At 40.1% G+C, this 18,046-nt stretch overlaps 1 protein-coding gene across 1 annotated transcript in view; it reads left to right on the top strand.

Annotated features, from left to right (window-relative positions):
• The window catches only part of EPHX4 (epoxide hydrolase 4), a 19,148-nt gene extending 2,500 nt beyond the window's left edge, over window positions 1-16,648 (top strand). Inside the window, exons 2-7 of the mRNA XM_009640630.2 lie at window positions 2,518-2,603; window positions 6,069-6,226; window positions 8,320-8,448; window positions 10,480-10,583; window positions 11,511-11,659; window positions 16,013-16,648. Of these exons, the coding sequence (XP_009638925.1) occupies window positions 2,518-2,603; window positions 6,069-6,226; window positions 8,320-8,448; window positions 10,480-10,583; window positions 11,511-11,659; window positions 16,013-16,247 (861 nt within the window). The 3' untranslated portion in view covers window positions 16,248-16,648. The remainder of the gene's footprint in view (window positions 1-2,517; window positions 2,604-6,068; window positions 6,227-8,319; window positions 8,449-10,479; window positions 10,584-11,510; window positions 11,660-16,012) is intronic.
• Window positions 16,649-18,046: the final 1,398 nt, after the last annotated feature.

Genomic DNA, 18,046 nt, shown 5'->3' with positions numbered 1-18,046 from the left:
GCGGCGGGGTCCGGGGGAGAGCCCGGAGTGAGGAGGGAAGTCCCGTCCCCGAGGTTTGTACGGTTACAGCCGCCGGTCAGTTTTTCTACTCGTCTCGGATCTCTACCTGCTCTACCAAACGCTCTAAATGAAGTTGCATTGGTTTGGTGTCTTTTGTAGTTACAGGTGAGCAAAGAACGCGCTGCGAATTTTGTCAAGCGTCATCTTTAATAAAATGGGCACAAAGATCCCTGTTCCGAGGGATCTGTGCAGATGATTCTGTGCCCAGCAGTAGCACTAAAAACGATTGAGTCTCCCAGTTTCTCATGATTTGCTCGGGTTTTTTTTTCTGTCATTAGGAGGCACGTGCGTGCTCTTTTGCTCGCGTGCCACGTTCTTTTTTCCTACAGCACCAAGCAGTAAGTGAATGGGTTGCTGGGGAAGCGAGGGGTGCGACAGCCATCAAAGAGCATTTGGGGGAAAATCAAATTGCTGTCAATACGAGTGTCTATCCCTCGTTCCAGGAAATCTGAAACCCTCGTGCCGCTGGGTAGCAGCAGGCTGATGTGTTAGTTTCCAAACGCACGTATCCTCCAGATCTGTACAGTTTTCAAGAAAACAAAGAAAAAAGCATATTTCAAAAAAGGTGACAACATCCTGTGTCTCTTTGAGGGGGGGGGGGAAGAAAAAGGGGTACAGAAAGGAGCAACTGGAAAGGTTTACACTGCTGCTGTACAAGTGGTGATCGAATTTGTGTGACTAAAGGGGATGTCTTTAAAAACAATAAATAGATTAAAATAAGAATGTTGAAGCTCAGTCCCTAGAGGACAACTGAAAGAAGCGGGCTGGAGGAGGGCTTACCCACTACTCACTAAATTGAGAAGAGAAACTGTGGAAGGAAATTGAGAAACTTCTACTTCTTTAAATATAAAAGGATCAAAGGCAGAGTGATGTTGGAGAATGGTGAAGATAATGTAACGGCCCTAAGAAGAGATCATTAAGTATTTAGAAATGCGTGGATACTTTTATCTCTAGGGACTTTAACTTCATTGGCAGAGGAGAAATATCAGTGTCATTTGGGGCAGAACTGAGCAAAAAGTCCCTAGTATATCCATAGCGAGTATAAAACCCCCAGATGTTTCCTTTTCAGAGCCCTTTCAAGAAATAAGACGTGAGTTAACGGTTTTGTAGCTGGTCAGTGACTTACCAGTGCCAAGGTAGCTCAGAGAATTGGAAGCATCTCTGGCAAGAAAAACTTTTTCTATGCATTTGTGATCCTTGGCATGATGCAAGCTCTTGGTGTACAGCAAAGGCATGGGGTTTTTCTTCCCTCTTTAAAATAGCAGAGACAGGGCAGGCTCTGACATTTCTTCAGGAGCTGTGCAACCTTTCTTCCTGCAGTTTCCTCCACGTGACTTCTAAACAGCGTGTTGTATTTTGTGAGCTAACTCTGTCCCAACTTCTGTATCCACTTCTGTGCCAGAATTCAGGAAACCCTCTAGGTCATAATTTCAGCTTATTTAAATTCTCCTGGATCTGACCTTGAGTTCGTGTACGCTTGTGTACACCCGTTCATTTCAGCGGCATTTCAGCGTTCAGCCTCTGCACTGCTGACAGTAAGGAACTTGGCTGCTGGTAATTCTCATAAGACCTATTTATTTAAAAGGTGGATCAGAAATAGTGACCACAGACAGGGCAGAAAGAAGATCATAACGTTAAGGCTTTCTTTTCTGAAGCAAGTCTGAAACCCGGAAGAGTAAAACCGAGCAAAACCCACTTGCTTTCTAGTTACTTAATTCTGATTGCTTTTGGGTCTTAAGAATCCATGCAGTCCTTTATTGTGCTCAAATGCAATGTGATGGCTTTAAATAGTTGCATAATCTTACAAACTAACTGAAAGATCGATTTAAAGTATACTGTGTCTTAAAGTCTTTCCATGAAGCACATGACTGGTGTCGGTGTGAAAACAAGGTGCTAGCTTGGACAATAATCTGCATTTGCAGATTACCATGCCAGGAGGTGCTCTTTCAGAGAGGTTAGCATAGGCACATCGTCAGCCGAGCCTGGCGTGTATTAAAGGTGGTCCTTCCTGGAAGAAGCTGAGGCAGCTGGGGTGGGGTACTAGAATCATAGAATCGTTTAAGTTGGAAAAGCTCTATAAGATCATCCAGTCCAACCGTTACCCTAGCACTGCCATCCCACCACTGAACCATGTCCCTAAGCACCGCAGCTACACGGCTTTTAAATACCTCCAGGGGTGGGGACTCGACCCCTTCCCTGGGCAGCCCCTTCCAGGGCTTGACAACCCTTTCGGTGAAAAAACTTTTCCTTTATTCAGCCTTGCCAGGGCATAGCAGAGACCTGATCTCAGAATCGCTGAAGACTTCAGCTTCAAAACCAGACAATTTAATTTATTTTTTTTTCAGGGGCAATACATTTTTTCTTAGGTTGTTGTCTGAAACTATATTCATTCTCAAATCTCAGTGTAGCAGTTCTATGCCACAATAAAAACACCCTTTTTTTTCTCTCTCATTTTAGGATTCAGGGTTGAGATTCCACTATGTGGCTGCCGGAGAAAGGGGTAAACCACTCATGCTGCTGCTTCATGGCTTTCCAGAATTCTGGTAAAACTCCCTACACACTTTCCTTATATAAAAGAGGCTGCTTAAGATACCTGAGAGCGATCATCTCGGCTTAAGTATCCCCATTGTGATCCATTTTACGTACCTATGAGTTCTAACTAATGGCATGAAGTTCCAGTAGGGAACAAACCATTGAAACATATTTTAACTGCAGCATCCACAGAAAATTCCTGCAGGCTGACACAAACCAACCGTCAATTTTCACATTGTCAATTCATTTTTCCCCATGTATGTGCACTTTTCTTGAAACTTTGGGAAAGGACTGCTCGTTTTTAATGAATTTCCTGTTTGGATAAGATTTGTACAAATATGGCTAAACTTATGAATTATAGCAGAGGGCGTTAAAATGAGGATTCATTATATGTTAAGTGCAGGATGGGTTGCTGCATTTATGAAGAATACGTTAATTTTTAACTGGGGGAGGGGAAGGAGAACTATGAGTTCTATAGGCTATTGTGCAGCCTAATTTCAGAATGCTACTCAGGGAGAAAGGTTCTATTATTAGTTCATCATAAGATGAATGATGAATCAAACCCAATCCTAAATGTTTGTTTATAACAATGAAAAGCAGTCATGTGTCTAATGATTTAATCAAATTGCTCAGGCTGTCGTTGCCAGCTTTAACTAGTGAAGCATGGCTTATAGAATTTGCACTGAAAAAAATAGTAAGGGAATAGTGGAAGTGGCGATGCCAGTATTTCAGCAAGCTAAACGATCCTTTTCCTTTCTAAACTCAGATATGGAGCTAGGCTCCACTGTTGGAACTGTGATCTCTCAAGCTGGACTCAGGTCATACCATGATATACTGGCCCAGGTAAAACAGAGGTCAGTTCTCTTCCCTTAGCAATTTCCTGTAAGATAACAACAGTCTTGAGGATGGTGGTAAGAAGTCATGTTTATTTTAAGATAAATTTTCCAAGTAGCAGACTGTTCTTATAGTAAAGTGCTATCTAAAAGGATTAAAACTGTAAACTTTGATTATAAAGACAGTTAGATGGGGGGGTGGGTTGGATATTCTATGCAAACATGCATACCTTGCATAATGCATATTCTAACACAGTGAGACAGCTGAGACTACAGCTGATTTCCCCTACAGAGGGAATAGTAACGGAAAATTTAGCATTTTATATACATATCCTACTGAGATCTGGTATATTTTTTTCAAAAAGCAGAAAGCTGTTCTCACAGTTCGGAATGGTGAGTCATGCTTTAAGTGACAGTTAATATATTGTATTGCCTGACCATTCAAAAGGAATGAATGAGAAACTGTTATATAGGTCACTGGGACCACTAGTAGCGTAGCTGATATAACTATTTTTAAAAAGAAGACTACATGCCAACAGTCTATAAAATAGTCACGCTACCAATATCGATGTTGGTTTGTTAATCAATCAGTGAAGATTTTTTTTTATGCGAGAATAGAGGTTGTTCTGAGAGCACAAGATAAAATAATCACAGTTTAAGAGATATTTAAAGCAGCATCAAATTTGTGTCGTTTGGCTAGCAAAAAAAAAGCCCGGATATTATTCACAGTTACAATTCAATCCTCTGCCTTCAAATGTCTCAAGGTTATATGTAGGACAACTATAACCAGACAATACTGACCTCAGTGAGCGATTGAGACTGTCTGAAGATGAAAGATCACTTAAGAATATAACGTACCAGAGCTATTAAGTGCTTTAGATGCATAAGAACTTGAAAATTAATACCAATGTTGCGAAAGGACAATCATAAAATATTTGCAATTGGGCATAATGTGTTGAGGCAGCTAGGTACCTGTAAGACATGTGTGTGAGCTGCTAATTTTTTTACAAGCCGTCTTTTAGAAATAATGGGATCAGAAAGTCACAAAATATTATTCAACCTTATGAAAATGAAAGCATTCACCAACATTTCCAAATTCTGCTTGCAAAGCAGTTGTCTGATAGTTACATTTCTTATGTGGTAAAAGGATTTCTTTGAATATAAAACCTACCCATTTGGTCGGTGAGACGTTTGGTGATTGATGGACTGTTGTGAAAACAGAAGATGAGGATAGCAAGTAGACATTTTCTGAAAACAAAAATAGTTTATTTATGGGCCTCACTCGTTGTTTCTTCTTGCTGAAGTATATAGGATAGCTACAACAGTTACCATGGCAAATTCAGCTTCCAAGTCATTGTATAATGCCTGTAAAAATTTCATTCCTGGAGATCTCAGCTAAATCTTGTATGTGCATTGTATGGCACTGAAACAAAAAGGTTCTGACTGTTCTGTTTATATGAATACAAATTTCTATAATTAATGAGTGTTACTGTAATATTACTTATATTCAGAATCCTTAATAGGCTGGAAGCAAAGCTAAAGTGGAAGAGCCAATGGGCTGATATAGACACTGTTTGAATTAAGGTAGAATTCTGTGCATTGCTCTTACGATCGCTGATGATCCAAATGTTATGTATCCTTTATCTGAGATTGTTGAAACGAGCAGAAGTAAAAGCTCAACCCTAGCACAGAGTGATGCAGCCATTATTATATATGCCTAGAAGGATCATGTTTTTTGTATATCTACTGCAGTATAAGATAAGGCCATGTCTGTCTTCGTACTGGCTATTCTGAAATGTATTTGGTTTCAATAACAGTTGAAGGGCAAGTAGTTCTTGCAGGATGAGACCCACCATTTTCTTGTTAATTTTGCTTCATAACAAACATCTAGTTGCTGTATACTATTACAGAATGAGGAATAGCCCAGGCCTTTGCACGAGTTCTTAATTTTGTATGCCTTTCTATGTGTGTAATGTTACCACTCTTTTCCCTAGAAACGCAAGCAATGTAGTACCAACACATCAAGAGATTGTTCTGGAGCAATTCTGGTAGTATAGAGACACAGATGAAAGTGTACATAATAGATACCGTATAAACTTCACCAAGTTAATTTATTATTCATTATATTTCTTTGGTTTATTTAGTGTATGAATTATCTGATGTTCCTTGTCCGAAAAGAGAAAAAAAAAAAAAACCAAACATGCCTTAAGGCATGTTACCCTACTGCGTCAAAATGTGTGTGTGAGCAAGGCAGGGCGAAGAGGAAGCTTTTCAGACCTTACTTTTTGATGGTACTACGGCTCCAAGGATAAAACAGAATAGTCCTCTGTGTGCTCTGGTTTATGCCATCTTCCTTCGTAGCAAAGGGACCGTGCCAGACCCCAGGAGCTGTTGAAGCACCCAGGCTTTGGCCATGCCCTCTTTCTGGCAGCTGCACTTCCTTGCTGGGGAATTCAAGAAGGGAGCGCGGAACTACTATAGCCACAAAGGACCACCAGCGTACCGCAGAAGGAAAGAAAGAATCTCATTGCAAATAAAGCCGTGCTAATTTGCCCTCAACTACTTGGGAGAAAAAGCATTGAGTGCATTTTGGTATCGTACTGCTTGACCTTGTAACTCCAACTTTTTTTTCCCCTTTGTTAGGTATTCTTGGCGCCATCAGTTGCGGGAATTTAAAAGTGAATATCGAGTGGTGGCCCTGGATTTGAGAGGTTATGGAGAAACAGACGCTCCTTCTCACAAAGAAAATTACAAGTTAGATTGCCTGATAACAGATATAAAGGATATTTTGGAATCTCTAGGTGCGTTAGTGGAAGACAAACTACTCAGCTCATAGATGACTTGATTTTCTGGGGAAAAAAACCATACAGAGCTAGCATTGATTTTTTTTGTTTGTTTTTAAACTGTATTCTCTTTAATACATACACGTTACAGATATGGATAGATATAAATCTAAGGATACCCCTATTTTATGGACTATTATAAATGAAAAAGGCTTGTTTTCTAATTATGATGCGTATGTCAGTATAAACAATATGTAAAGATGATTTTCCATTGTAAATTTAAAAAAAAAAAAAATCTTCCCTATGCACTATGAAATCCAGCAGTAAAAACCTGTGGTCTTTTTCCCTAAGAAGGTCTTTGCTTACTCCTAACTATTGCACTTGGTGGATAATGTTCTGAATTAGAGTCTAATAGCACTTGCAGACCAAAGAATTTCAATCAGGTGACGTTTTTCTTGCACAAACAAGATAGAATAAATATTGTGGGCTTTATAGAGATGATGACAGTACATCTGCTGTATTAAAAAAAAAATATCCCAAAATACTACTCCTGCACAGTAGTCAGTTCTCCAGAGCTGAATCACTCTGTCTTATACAACAGTGAGAAGAACAGAAGGGAGAACGAGGGACACATTGCTCCCTGTGGCAAATACACGGTGTAACGGTCCAGAGCCTGAAGCGAGTCTGCAAAATTTGCCCTTCCCGTTCAGTTTGAAGCGTACCTGTTCTGGCAATAAATTGTTAACACCTAGTGAAGGGCATTTCCCTTCCATACCAATAGCAAGACAAGGGATTAGACTGTCATTCTCTGAATCATTTTAATTCCCTGGATATATTCTACAGATAGTGAAACAACTTGCTGCAGTTCACATGAAGAAATAGTAAAGCAGTGATTCCAATTCTAAGGTTTGACTTTAGCGTTTGCTTTGCTTGTGATGTTTGAATATTGTCAAAAGATCAGACAGGCAGTCCCCACGCTGTGTTTACATTTTCCAGCCTTTGCTGGTTGTGTTAATCTCCATGGTAATGCCATGGTTATGCTTGAGGAGTGCTCTCATCATAATTCAGTTTCATAGGGATTTAAATTTTGGGGGAAAAAATATTTCTGAGGCTTGTTATCTTTGTTTTTTCTAACCCTGAGTTAAATTCTTTTGGAGAACTTGGTTATATCCAAAGTGCTCCAAAAGATTTCTATTCAAGAGGGGTTATAAGGTGCTTTGACAACTGTGTTCAAAATTATGTCAGGATTCTAAACAGTTTGGCTTTTGTATGTTTAATTTGGAGTGTATGTGCATTACAATCCTCAGTGAGGAGGTTGATGGTATCTGACCCTATAGTATGTATCCAGCAGTGGTTAAAGGAGGAATGGTTAGGGTTTCAAAAACACAGTCGTGATTTTTTTTCCCTCCTTTTATTACTGTTAAATTACCATTTTTATCAATGGAAGAATAAGTACATGAATGCTGAGACCTTTAAAAATTGCCATCGAAACAGCATATGGAGAAAAGCTACAGGCCTACTAAGTATATAAATGTGTGCATTCATGTGTGTATATATATGCCATATATATATGCCATATATATATGGTTATTAAGTAGAATGCCTGCTTTTTGCATAATGATGATGTGCAGTGCTTAGATAACCTCCCATATTCAGAGACATTCATAAAGATTAGTTTTGTTCAGGAGGGGCTCAGGAAATTGCTCAGTCTTCCTATCTGCAGTTTCAAACTCCAAACTCCCTAAACATGCCAAATGTACAAGCATTATATTGACTGCAAGTTGAATTGTATATCTGACCCTACATTGGCCAAGATGTAAACAGGTAGGCCACTTGGATACCGAGTGACTTTAGTTTGACATTGAGGTACTATAGTTAAGAGTGTAATTGACGTCCAATTAAATATTTTTAATTATTTGTTAATTTTTTAACTGTAATAGTGCACTAATTTATCTGGCCATTAGTAATGGAAGCAGTGCAGGATTAAGTGGTTACATTAATAAATGTGCTGGACCACCTATTTTGCCCAATAATGATTTTATTGTGTGCGATAATTTGTATGGATGCAAATTCCACTGAAATAAAAGCACAAATCTGTGTTTATGTGGTAGGATACAACAAGTGTGTCTTGATTGGCCATGACTGGGGAGGAATGATCGCTTGGTTAGTGGCTATATGTTACCCTGAAATGGTGACCAAGCTGATTGTGGTTAATTTCCCTCATCCTTCTGTGTTTACAGGTGAGTGTTAAAGCAGTCTTTGTTCATCTGGAGTATCTGTATTTTCATTAAGATTGTGTTTGCTTTGAGGTTGCTAAAGAAGAACCAACTACTTGCCCCTTCAGATGTTCAGTAGATAAGTTGCCAGTAGTTGGTGCCTCTCACAAGCTGGGCTGTATTTTATGAAGCAGTAAGGTATCAGATATTTGACTTTTGGAAATTATTTGTTGTAGGAAGTGGGACTGCTTACAACCAAACTTACTGATGCTTTTCTTAATCCTTGAAGGTCAAAACCATAATTTTCATATACATGAATCTGTTTTATACCACTTTGGCAGAATAGAATTCCATGAACAGGGATGTATATTGCATTACACCTAGGTTAAGGCCTCACTGCAATAAACCTGCATAAACCAGCCTTTGTATAAATGTGAATCAGACATCAGAATTTCATCCAGATTTAGGTGACAAGCGACAGTTTATGATCTTTTATGATATTCATTGGAACAAGACAGCCTTTCCCAGCTAGGGGCTCAGGAATGTACCAGTACTGAGCTGAAACAAAGATACAGGTGCACTAGCAAAATCTGTTGTGTGACAGGCTTTGAGCTTGTCTACTACCCAGAATTACATAGGGATCAGATCAACGTTCAGTAATTAAAAGGAAAGTAGTATCTCACTGATTTTAATTCCTTCAGTTGTCAATCTTACCCTATTTCCATTCAAAAAGTCACCCCATTTTCCCAGAAATAGTTAAGAATATTCAGCGCAGCTTTAATTTTCATTTCAGTTGAATGTAAATCTGACCTTACACCACTGTGGAATCAGAGCCACTCACACATGTTGTTCTCACAGTGTTCTTGGGCACCTTTCTAAGGTGTGAAAGAACATTTTGCCAGGTAGTTAAGCCTCACTTACCCAAGGAAAGGTCTGTTCACCACCACCTGAGCGAGCAGGAGCTTTTTGCAGTATTTTCACTGAGAGCAGGAGCCAGGCTGCACAGAAGACAAATACATTTTATTATAGTATTTCTTAGTGTTTGTTTGCATATTTATTAAAGTACAAAATTTGTTCTGTAGCTTGATAAAGTCTTCCTGGCTTAACTTTGTTCTACTGTGGATTAAACAAAACCACACAGTTTATAAATTGTGCAGAAAAGTGAGCAGCATTGATGATGGTCCATCAAGGAAAAATACAGTGGGTGAGGCAGTTTGAGAATGTGTAAGATATGAAGGCTTAGAAGATAGCTGACACTTCAGTTTACTTTGTATTAAAACCCATTTTTATTCACTGTCAGAATTAGTATTTCAGAGATTACTTCCAATTAGTGCAATTTTGCCTTCCTGAATTTGCATCTGTAAAGGATAGGTTCTAGACTTCCTAGTACTTGCATACATTCTATGGTTGCTTCGAGGAAGTTCAATATTTGAATGTCAGCGTTGGCTCTTGCAACTCATTGGAGACACAAAATTGACGATTTAAAAAAAAAGACTTAATGCAAATTTGGCTATGTAATTTTCTTTTGTTATATATGCTCCAATGTCTTTAAAAAGGTGACACTGTGTAAGCTTGATTATGGTTCTTGAAATTGCCAAGAAGACAACTGTTAGAAAAATTCTGTACTTTTTTGAATGTAAGTGGCTTATCATCTACAGATTTCTGTGCATTGCATCTTTGATGAGAGGAATACTTAAAGACCTGTATTTATGCCTCTTATTCCACAGCTGAAAAAAATGCTTTGGACTAGCTACACAAATAGATCTCTAAGTGAAAACCTGTCATGCGGTTAAACTCTCCAATGTCACTGCCCTCACCCAATCTTTGGCAAGCTTCTGGTTTGCTGACTGTTTCTATTAACACATATAAAAGAAGTATGTTTTAACGGCCACATCATATACTTACTCCTGAAACAATAATCATCTTTTGTCACACAGCATGCTCTAACGTAGTATTTTTAAAACATTCCTTTAAGTTTAAAAAATAGTAATATTAACAGTAGTTTTGTTTGAGTCATCAGTTTTCATTTTTAATTCATGGGCATTTTTGTTTCAGAATACATTCTACGACATCCATCACAATTGATTAAATCTGGTTACTACTTCTTTTTCCAAATGCCATGGTTTCCTGAATTCATGTTTACAGTAAATGATTTCAAGGTGAGCAAAATGAGTGCTCTTGTTTATATATTTAACTGTGAGTGATGGAAGAATTGCCACCTACGTTGATCCCTTCTGATGTAGTTATAGTTGCTGGAAAAAATACAGAGCTTTCCGGTTTCTCTTCTTGAGCTTTATATATTTTTATGAAGTAGGATATAAGTACATAGATTAAGCCTTGCTTTTGCATTTCTGCATTCAGGTACATACTTTTAACCTCCAGCACTACAGTGTGTTATTGCACCCAGTCAGTCAGCTGGCTTTCCTTGTGTCCATGCCAGTGGGACACGTTTGGTGCGTGGGGAACTCCCGCTGACTTCTCAGAAGCTCCTGCATGCAGTGGGACATCCTCTTATCCCCCAGAGCCTGCGACAGGGCAGGCAGCCTGCGACTCTGGGCATCAGATTCAGCCAGGTGCTTAATTCTGCCTGAGGAACCAGCAAGGCCAACACCTCGTATAACCTTAAAAAATGAATACAAGCCTATAGAAAGGGGGAAAGCAGCTGCCAGCATGCATCCTCCTGCATGCATACAGGCCAGCGCAGAGCTGCTGGTGCCGTGGGCGCAGTGAACTGGGGAGGTCCTGAACCATTCTCCCTCCTGCCCCGCCAGCTGCTGGGGTCCAAGCCAAAGGAAAGTCTGTGCCCGCGCTTGCCTTTGCCTGTCACGGGTGGCAGGTCAGGGTGCAGAACCGGGTAACTTGGCAATACTGGTATTTGCCTGTACTTGATTATTCTGAATTAAGTTATATCAGAAGTAAGTTTACCATGTGCTTTACACATGGCTCTCTAAAAAAAAAGCATTTAAACCATTCATTATACTCTAAACAATGTATGCATAGATTTTAGAAAGATGTGTCCTCTTGAAGAAGAGAAATCACATTTTCTAGCTACCTTACATGGTGGATTTTTATTCTTCCTTTTGTAGGTTCTGAAAAGTTTATTTACCAGCCAGGCCACTGGAATTGGAAGGAAAGGCTGCAGATTAACAGCAGAAGATATTGAAGCTTATCTTTACGTCTTTTCCCAACCTGGAGCATTAACTGGACCCATTAATCATTACAGAAATATTTTCAGGTGAGTGTAACATTCTGAAACGAGGTAAAATATTCTAGAGACCCCTGGAGGCCAAAAGTGTTATTGCATCTTCTGCTTCTAAAGTAGGGAAAAACGCCAATCTGTTCCTAAAGTCTCTGCAGGTCACAGATGCACCCAGTGTCAGGGAGTGATGCACGGTGAGTTGTACGAGATACCCAGGCAACCAGTGGCACAAGCAGAGTGCAGGCGAGGAAAGTCTTTGTTTCGAAATCTAATAAAGCAAAGACCCTTCCTCTTTCACCGAACCCACGGCAAGCACAAAAATCCATCTCTAAATATTACTTACAAAATTAACATCAATTAATTGTTTTCATTACAGTTTATATTATCTAATAGTAAGCTCTATGAAGAGATTATTATTAGATAATCCTCCTAGATAATACGGCATCCAAAGAAGTTACCCTCACTTGCAACTTTACGAAACCACGTCTGAATTGGATTTTATTGTGTTTGGGCTGTTTGATTGGGGTTTTTTTAAAGGTGGGGTAGGGTTTTTGTAAGTAAGCCTAAGACTAACCCTAACTTGGGTTTTTTTGTTCCAGCATTGGTCTTATTGGCAGCAGTAAGCACTTATAGCAGGGGGCATCCATAGACTAAAACTGAGAGATAGTATCATAATAGGAAAGATTTTGCAAGCTTAATATTTATTTTATCCAGCAGTTTTCTAATGGTTTTAACTTTCCTGGAAGGAGTTTGCTTGGCCTTAGAGACTGACACCCCCTTTTTACCCACCAAAAACTTAATAGGGCCAGAAGGTCTTTAACTCTGCATATACCCTACTTACAACTCGTAGCCCTAACTTGAAGGACTATACCAAGAAGGGTGGGATTGAGCTCTTTTTCCCTTTACTGCCTCCAGTCTTCAACAGCGCTAAATCTCCTGCATGCTTCTCTAACACAAGACCAGCTTCCCAATATTCTTTAAAAATTACAATTCTTTTCCTTCCCTAAACTCAAGACAGTAGATTTTTGAAAAGGGTCAACTTTTCATTTTCCCGGGTCCAACTTTAGCGCTGCATTTGCTTGTTCATTCGGTGCCTCCCATGCTGTCGCTGTCAGCAGAGCAGTCAGCAGGGAAATACTGGGAGGAAAACGGGGCTCTGAGCCCGTTTGCTGTCTTGTACAGGCTAAGAGACAAAATTGGTACGAGAAAGTAGAGAGGTGGTATATTTTCTTCTAAACAAGATAGCAGCAAGCGTGGACAGCAACGGGGAATAAATGAGATGGCTGTGCTGGTAACAGTATACGTATTTAAAGCTATGGAGAGATGACATCAGCTGGGATGTCCAAGGGCAACGGGGAGCTGTGCACGGCAGCTCCCTGGCCCTGCAATTGCACTGCAGGAGCCCCCAGGGTAGGGCTAATGAGGAGCTTGGAGAGGCACGGGGCGCCCTGAGCCTTGTTCGTTACATTCGCCCCAGCACCTCGCATCAGTGAGTGTGCACATTAACCAGATGCTTCTCTGACAGTAACAGTGATAGCTGAATTGCTATAGGATTCAGATGAGATGAATGTAAGAATTGTGTACATTTGAACTATTGTTTCAGGCCTTTTCAGGCTCCAAAAAAGTCTAGTATTGGTTATTAATCAGAAAGTATCTTCACAGCTATTAAATCCTCTGTGTATGTTTGGGCATTGTTTGCTTTATTTTTCTAATAAAAGTATACCTGTACTGTACTCAGAGAATATTATTATAGGTGCTAGCAGCCACAGCGCAGCAGGCTTTGACCTGGAAGGAAAAGATTCCTGTTCAGCTCATTTGGTTCTTGCCATCACTTCTGATGGTGACACCTTATGGGATGTAAATCATTAAATATTAAAACTGGATTGACATTTTCACTTCCTCTCATATAAGCCATTGAGCAGCACTTAGATGCTAATGACTTGTATTCACCATAACTCCCAGTGGGCTGGCACTGGTGACCTACGTGTTAAAGGTTCCAACTCATTACTATCCACCTGGAGTTTCGTTCTTCAGAGCTTTATTTTTTCTGGAAAGTTATTTCCAAAGGGATGACTGAAATCACCTATTTCCATCCATCACCAATAGCACAGCAGTCATTCCTTTCACTACACTTCAGATACAAACACTTCTGGAATAAAAATCATAAAGCTTTTAGTGTCATGCTTGGTTAAGAGGGATAGGTAAGCAGTTGAAGCTTGAGTTTCTTCCGATATGCCATTTTTTAGAAAACGCAATTACTTTTCTTATAGCAGTTAAGAAGTACTTCAGTAGTTGTTTACAGAAAACCTGCTGGTCAACTAACGGTGCTGCATGAAGGTTTGAGTCTGTTTTTCAAAGACTTAAACTTCACAAGTGGGACTTCCCTTTCTGAATGTGAAATCTGCGTGTTAATCCTTGGTAAAGGAGATTTCTAGAAACTTCAGGCACAACATCATGTGCCATATTCCAGACTGAAAAGAAATAAGGTGCAGCTCATAGGCAATGGAGGTTGTTTATCCACGCAATGTGCGTAAAAAGCCCAGTAGAATTTTCCTGAGTGAGGCTACGAATCTTGTATGGCACTTAGTCACAAATGAGTAATAGTAAACCCTACAGTAGTGAAAAAATACACATATAAATAGTGAAGAGATCCAGGGTACTGGATTTAAAATGTAAAGAGATTAGTCTAAATGCTCTGAATCAGATCATCAGATTATAAATTTTTAAAACTGATACTACGATAAGCTACAGTTCAGTGGGTTAGGTCAGTTTGTTTGAAAAAGGAGATTTTAAGCTCACTGCCCCAAAAGCCACTTTAAGAATTTTCCTAATTCATTAATCAAAATGAAATTAAATTATTATTTCAAGTGAACTTTTCTTAATGTTTCTTGACATAATGCATAAGTAGGGAGGAGGTATGTCCTCAGAGTCTCCATTTCTTTGTCGTACCTTAAACTAATGCATGCCATCTTCCATGTCTTTCCCTTTTTACAGAGCATAGTCTCTTAACTGATGCCTAAATTTTACCCTCGCACTTAGGTTTGTCATAAAAGTATGTTCAGAAAATCGTCGTACATTATTGGTTTAAAATAATCCTGTTTAAGCATTGGTATAATGTTTGTATCTGATCAGGTGAAATCTGTTCTGAATTGTCACAGCTGGTCTGTTACAGTATGTGGCTAAGATTAAGCAATTCAGGCATAAATTAGATATGTTTTTCAGCATCTCTGAAATAGATGATAAATTCTGGTGGGTTAATAAGGTTTACGTTGAAATAGTCTTTCCTTTCTAGCTACCTGTATCTTTCCTAATGTCTACCTTTAATGTGAGGAAATACTAATAAAACAGTCCATTTAAAGTAATTGTATTAAGAAAAACTAGTAAGTTTTTACTGAAAGTTTAAATAGATCATTGTGATGGTATATTTTTTATTAATATTTTACTTTCTAAGGGCTTTTCTTTAAAGTATCAATAAGATGTCTTACAATGTATTTATCTTTAAACGCTTTCTAGTCTGCCAAAGCTCTGGGTTGTGATGTTGCAGTTTTAAAGAGATTATGACTCCATGAAAGGCAAATTTTTAAGGAACAGTTTTCTTTTGCTGCATACAGATGTTGGTATGGAATTCCAAGGCCTGCAAAACCATACTGTAGCTCTTTGTAAAGGGAACTGCGATGCACTTTGTACGTTGGCATGAGTTTTGTAGAGGAGTGAATGTAGCCGATGTCAGTTCAGCATTTCAGACATCAGTGTTCTACAGAATATCTTTTCCTACAGGTGTTTTTATTTTTAGCTGTACTACATGATATTTAATTTTGAGTAGGTCTGAAACACTCTAGCTGGTATCTTCCATAGTGTCCAAAAATGGCAGCCTGCCATTTCCTAGACAACCATTTTTTGGCAAGGCAGTTTGGCTACTCAGGTAGCTAGATGCCTTGAACACTGCGGTCTAAACGTGATTCAAAGCATCGTATTTCATGAAAACCTACTTGCAGTACATAATGCAGGTTCAGAAATTTGCCATAGCATTCATCAAACAAGGGGAAGCCACTGACCTACAAAGTTCTGGCCACGTTGTTCCTCATTGCCTTTTACAGAGATCATGGGGCTCCTGAGCTGTGCACCATGCCGAAGAATCATTCACGGTCCAAAAATCAGACCTCTGTCACTGATTACAGACACTTTACAGGGAAAGTATCTCCTAACAATTTTACCATCCTTAAAAACATGACTCACCAGAGTGTTTTCTTGGTATTGTAGAAGTTATCTTGGAACCTAGAAAGCTTGCAGTGAGATTCACTGTGTTGATTTCAAAAGCTAAGTTGACTGAAATCTGCCTCAGTGATTTTTGTAAAAGAGGACCTAACTAAATGTGTTCTATTTTTAAAGCTGCCTACCTCTGCAGCACCATGAAGTCATCATGCCCACCCTGCTGTTATGGGGAGAAAGAGATGCGTTTATGGAAGTTGAGATGGCGGAAATTACACGGATTTATGTTAAAAATCATTTCAGATTAACTATTTTGTCTGAAGCCAGTCATTGGCTCCAGCAGGATCAACCTGACATAGTGAACAAGTTGATATGGACCTTTCTAAAGGAAGAGACAACAAGAAAAAGAGAATGACTGTTTGTACATGTTTTAAGGGGTCTACATAAAAGCTCTTCAGATTTAAAAACTAATTGTTATCAGGGCCATATTTCCAGCCTGCCTTCTATTTTGAGCTCTGTTAGAGAAAAGTGTTTTCAATGTACTGTAAATTTGGACACCAATGTTCCTGCTAAAAGAAGAAGTGAGTATGAGAATATATGATGCCAACATTGGTTTTACCTGTATACTTGTATTTTGCACATAAAAACACCTGCCTTAAGATATATATGTATTTGTACAGAAAGAACATCATGGAAAGTTGCTTGATTTTGTTTTCTCCCTTGCTTTACAGTTTCAATGTGTGGTGCCTTTTACAAATTTATAATGAAACAAGAGAGCGGTGCCATACTGAAGGCAGTAACGAGTTTTCATTCTAGATTCACCTGAATTTTTTTTAATGTATTTTACCATTAAACAGTAACTAACTCTTTTTATTATCTATATTTTAGCATACTGAATGATTGAAAAATTTCTGGGCACATTTCTAGTCTTCAAGTGAATAATGATCTTGTTGTATTGTTGAATGCAGCTGCTTTGTGCAATGTGTTTTTCTTTCTTGACTAAAAAATGGGAAACCTGTACACTCAACGTGTCTGAACAAGAAGAATGGAAAATTAAGATATAACATGTATCAAATCCACCTCTCTAATAAAATGCAACTTACACGAAACCCTTTATCTGACTTCCTGGGGGGAGATTGCTTACTGAAGCTAAGAATTGGGTTTGAATAGCTGAAGCATCTGTCCGCTGTGCAGCCTTCCTCATGCTACGACGGTTGTGGTTTCTTGGAGATAATGCCTCGTTGTTGGCATTATCCTTCCTATATTAGCCAGCACTGGTCGTGTCTCCAGGAACCGTGGCCAAGTTCCTGGGTTTATAGGAGGAAGAGACACGGTGATTATGGAAATAGTGGGTAGAATTAACTTGCGTGTGATGGCAGGGGAGAAGCAAAGTGGATGGTAATTCCAAAGAAACAAGCGGCACAAAACGCCTGGGAAAGGCGAGTCGCCTGCCCGCACGATCTCCAAATGCTCCCTCTCCACCTGTGGAGCAAGGGCGGTGCCCTGGGAACTGGCGAAGATCAACAAGGACCCAGTGGAGGAGGCATCGGGGCCGGGTGGGCCTGAACCAAACGTCCACACCAAGAGTAGGAGATGGCTGACGGTTACTGGGGAGTCCCAACAAGTCCCACGCTGCCGGGTGTGTCGTTTCGTTCGAGCCGCGGTCTCAGGCGCTGGTGCTGACATCTCACCCGACGGCATCCTCACCAGAAAGCGGGCCCAGGGGTGCCGTCAGCCAAGCGTTGGCTCCTGCCTGGCAATCTGCTCCCTTTCATGCAGTTCCCAAAATGCGGGGAAGAGTCCCCTCAGCGGTGTGATAAGGGTACTGAGCTCACCTTTCCCATCCTGTGCCTTTCAGGGGTGTTTTTCCCCGATTATTTTCGTCATTCATAACTGACATGGTTATGTGCATCTTCTATGAGACGATACGGTTGGAAAGGCTCTTCCCTGCCTCGAGGGCGTTGTAAAGCGACTTCTGTCATCGACGCAGCAGTTTGATTTCTCGGCCAGCGAGCCGTTGCGGGAGGGAAGGGTTTTTTCCCCCCGGCGCTCCAGCTCACGGGCCGGTGCTCCCGTTCTCCGCGAGAAGCGCAGCAGGCGGATGGGTAACGGGCAATAACCAAAAGCCAGGCTCCGCTTGTGAAACAGGCCGGCGCTGCCGTCCCGGCGGGGGCAGCAGCGGCCGCGGACGCTCCCGTTACTCTGCGGGAAGAG

Source organism: Egretta garzetta, unplaced genomic scaffold, assembly GCF_000687185.1.
Source record: "Egretta garzetta isolate BGI_Z169 unplaced genomic scaffold, ASM68718v1 scaffold706, whole genome shotgun sequence".
Lineage (NCBI taxonomy): Eukaryota > Metazoa > Chordata > Aves > Pelecaniformes > Ardeidae > Egretta > Egretta garzetta.
Note: the sequence above shows the minus strand (reverse complement) of the source record. Positions and strands in the feature narration are given on the sequence as shown.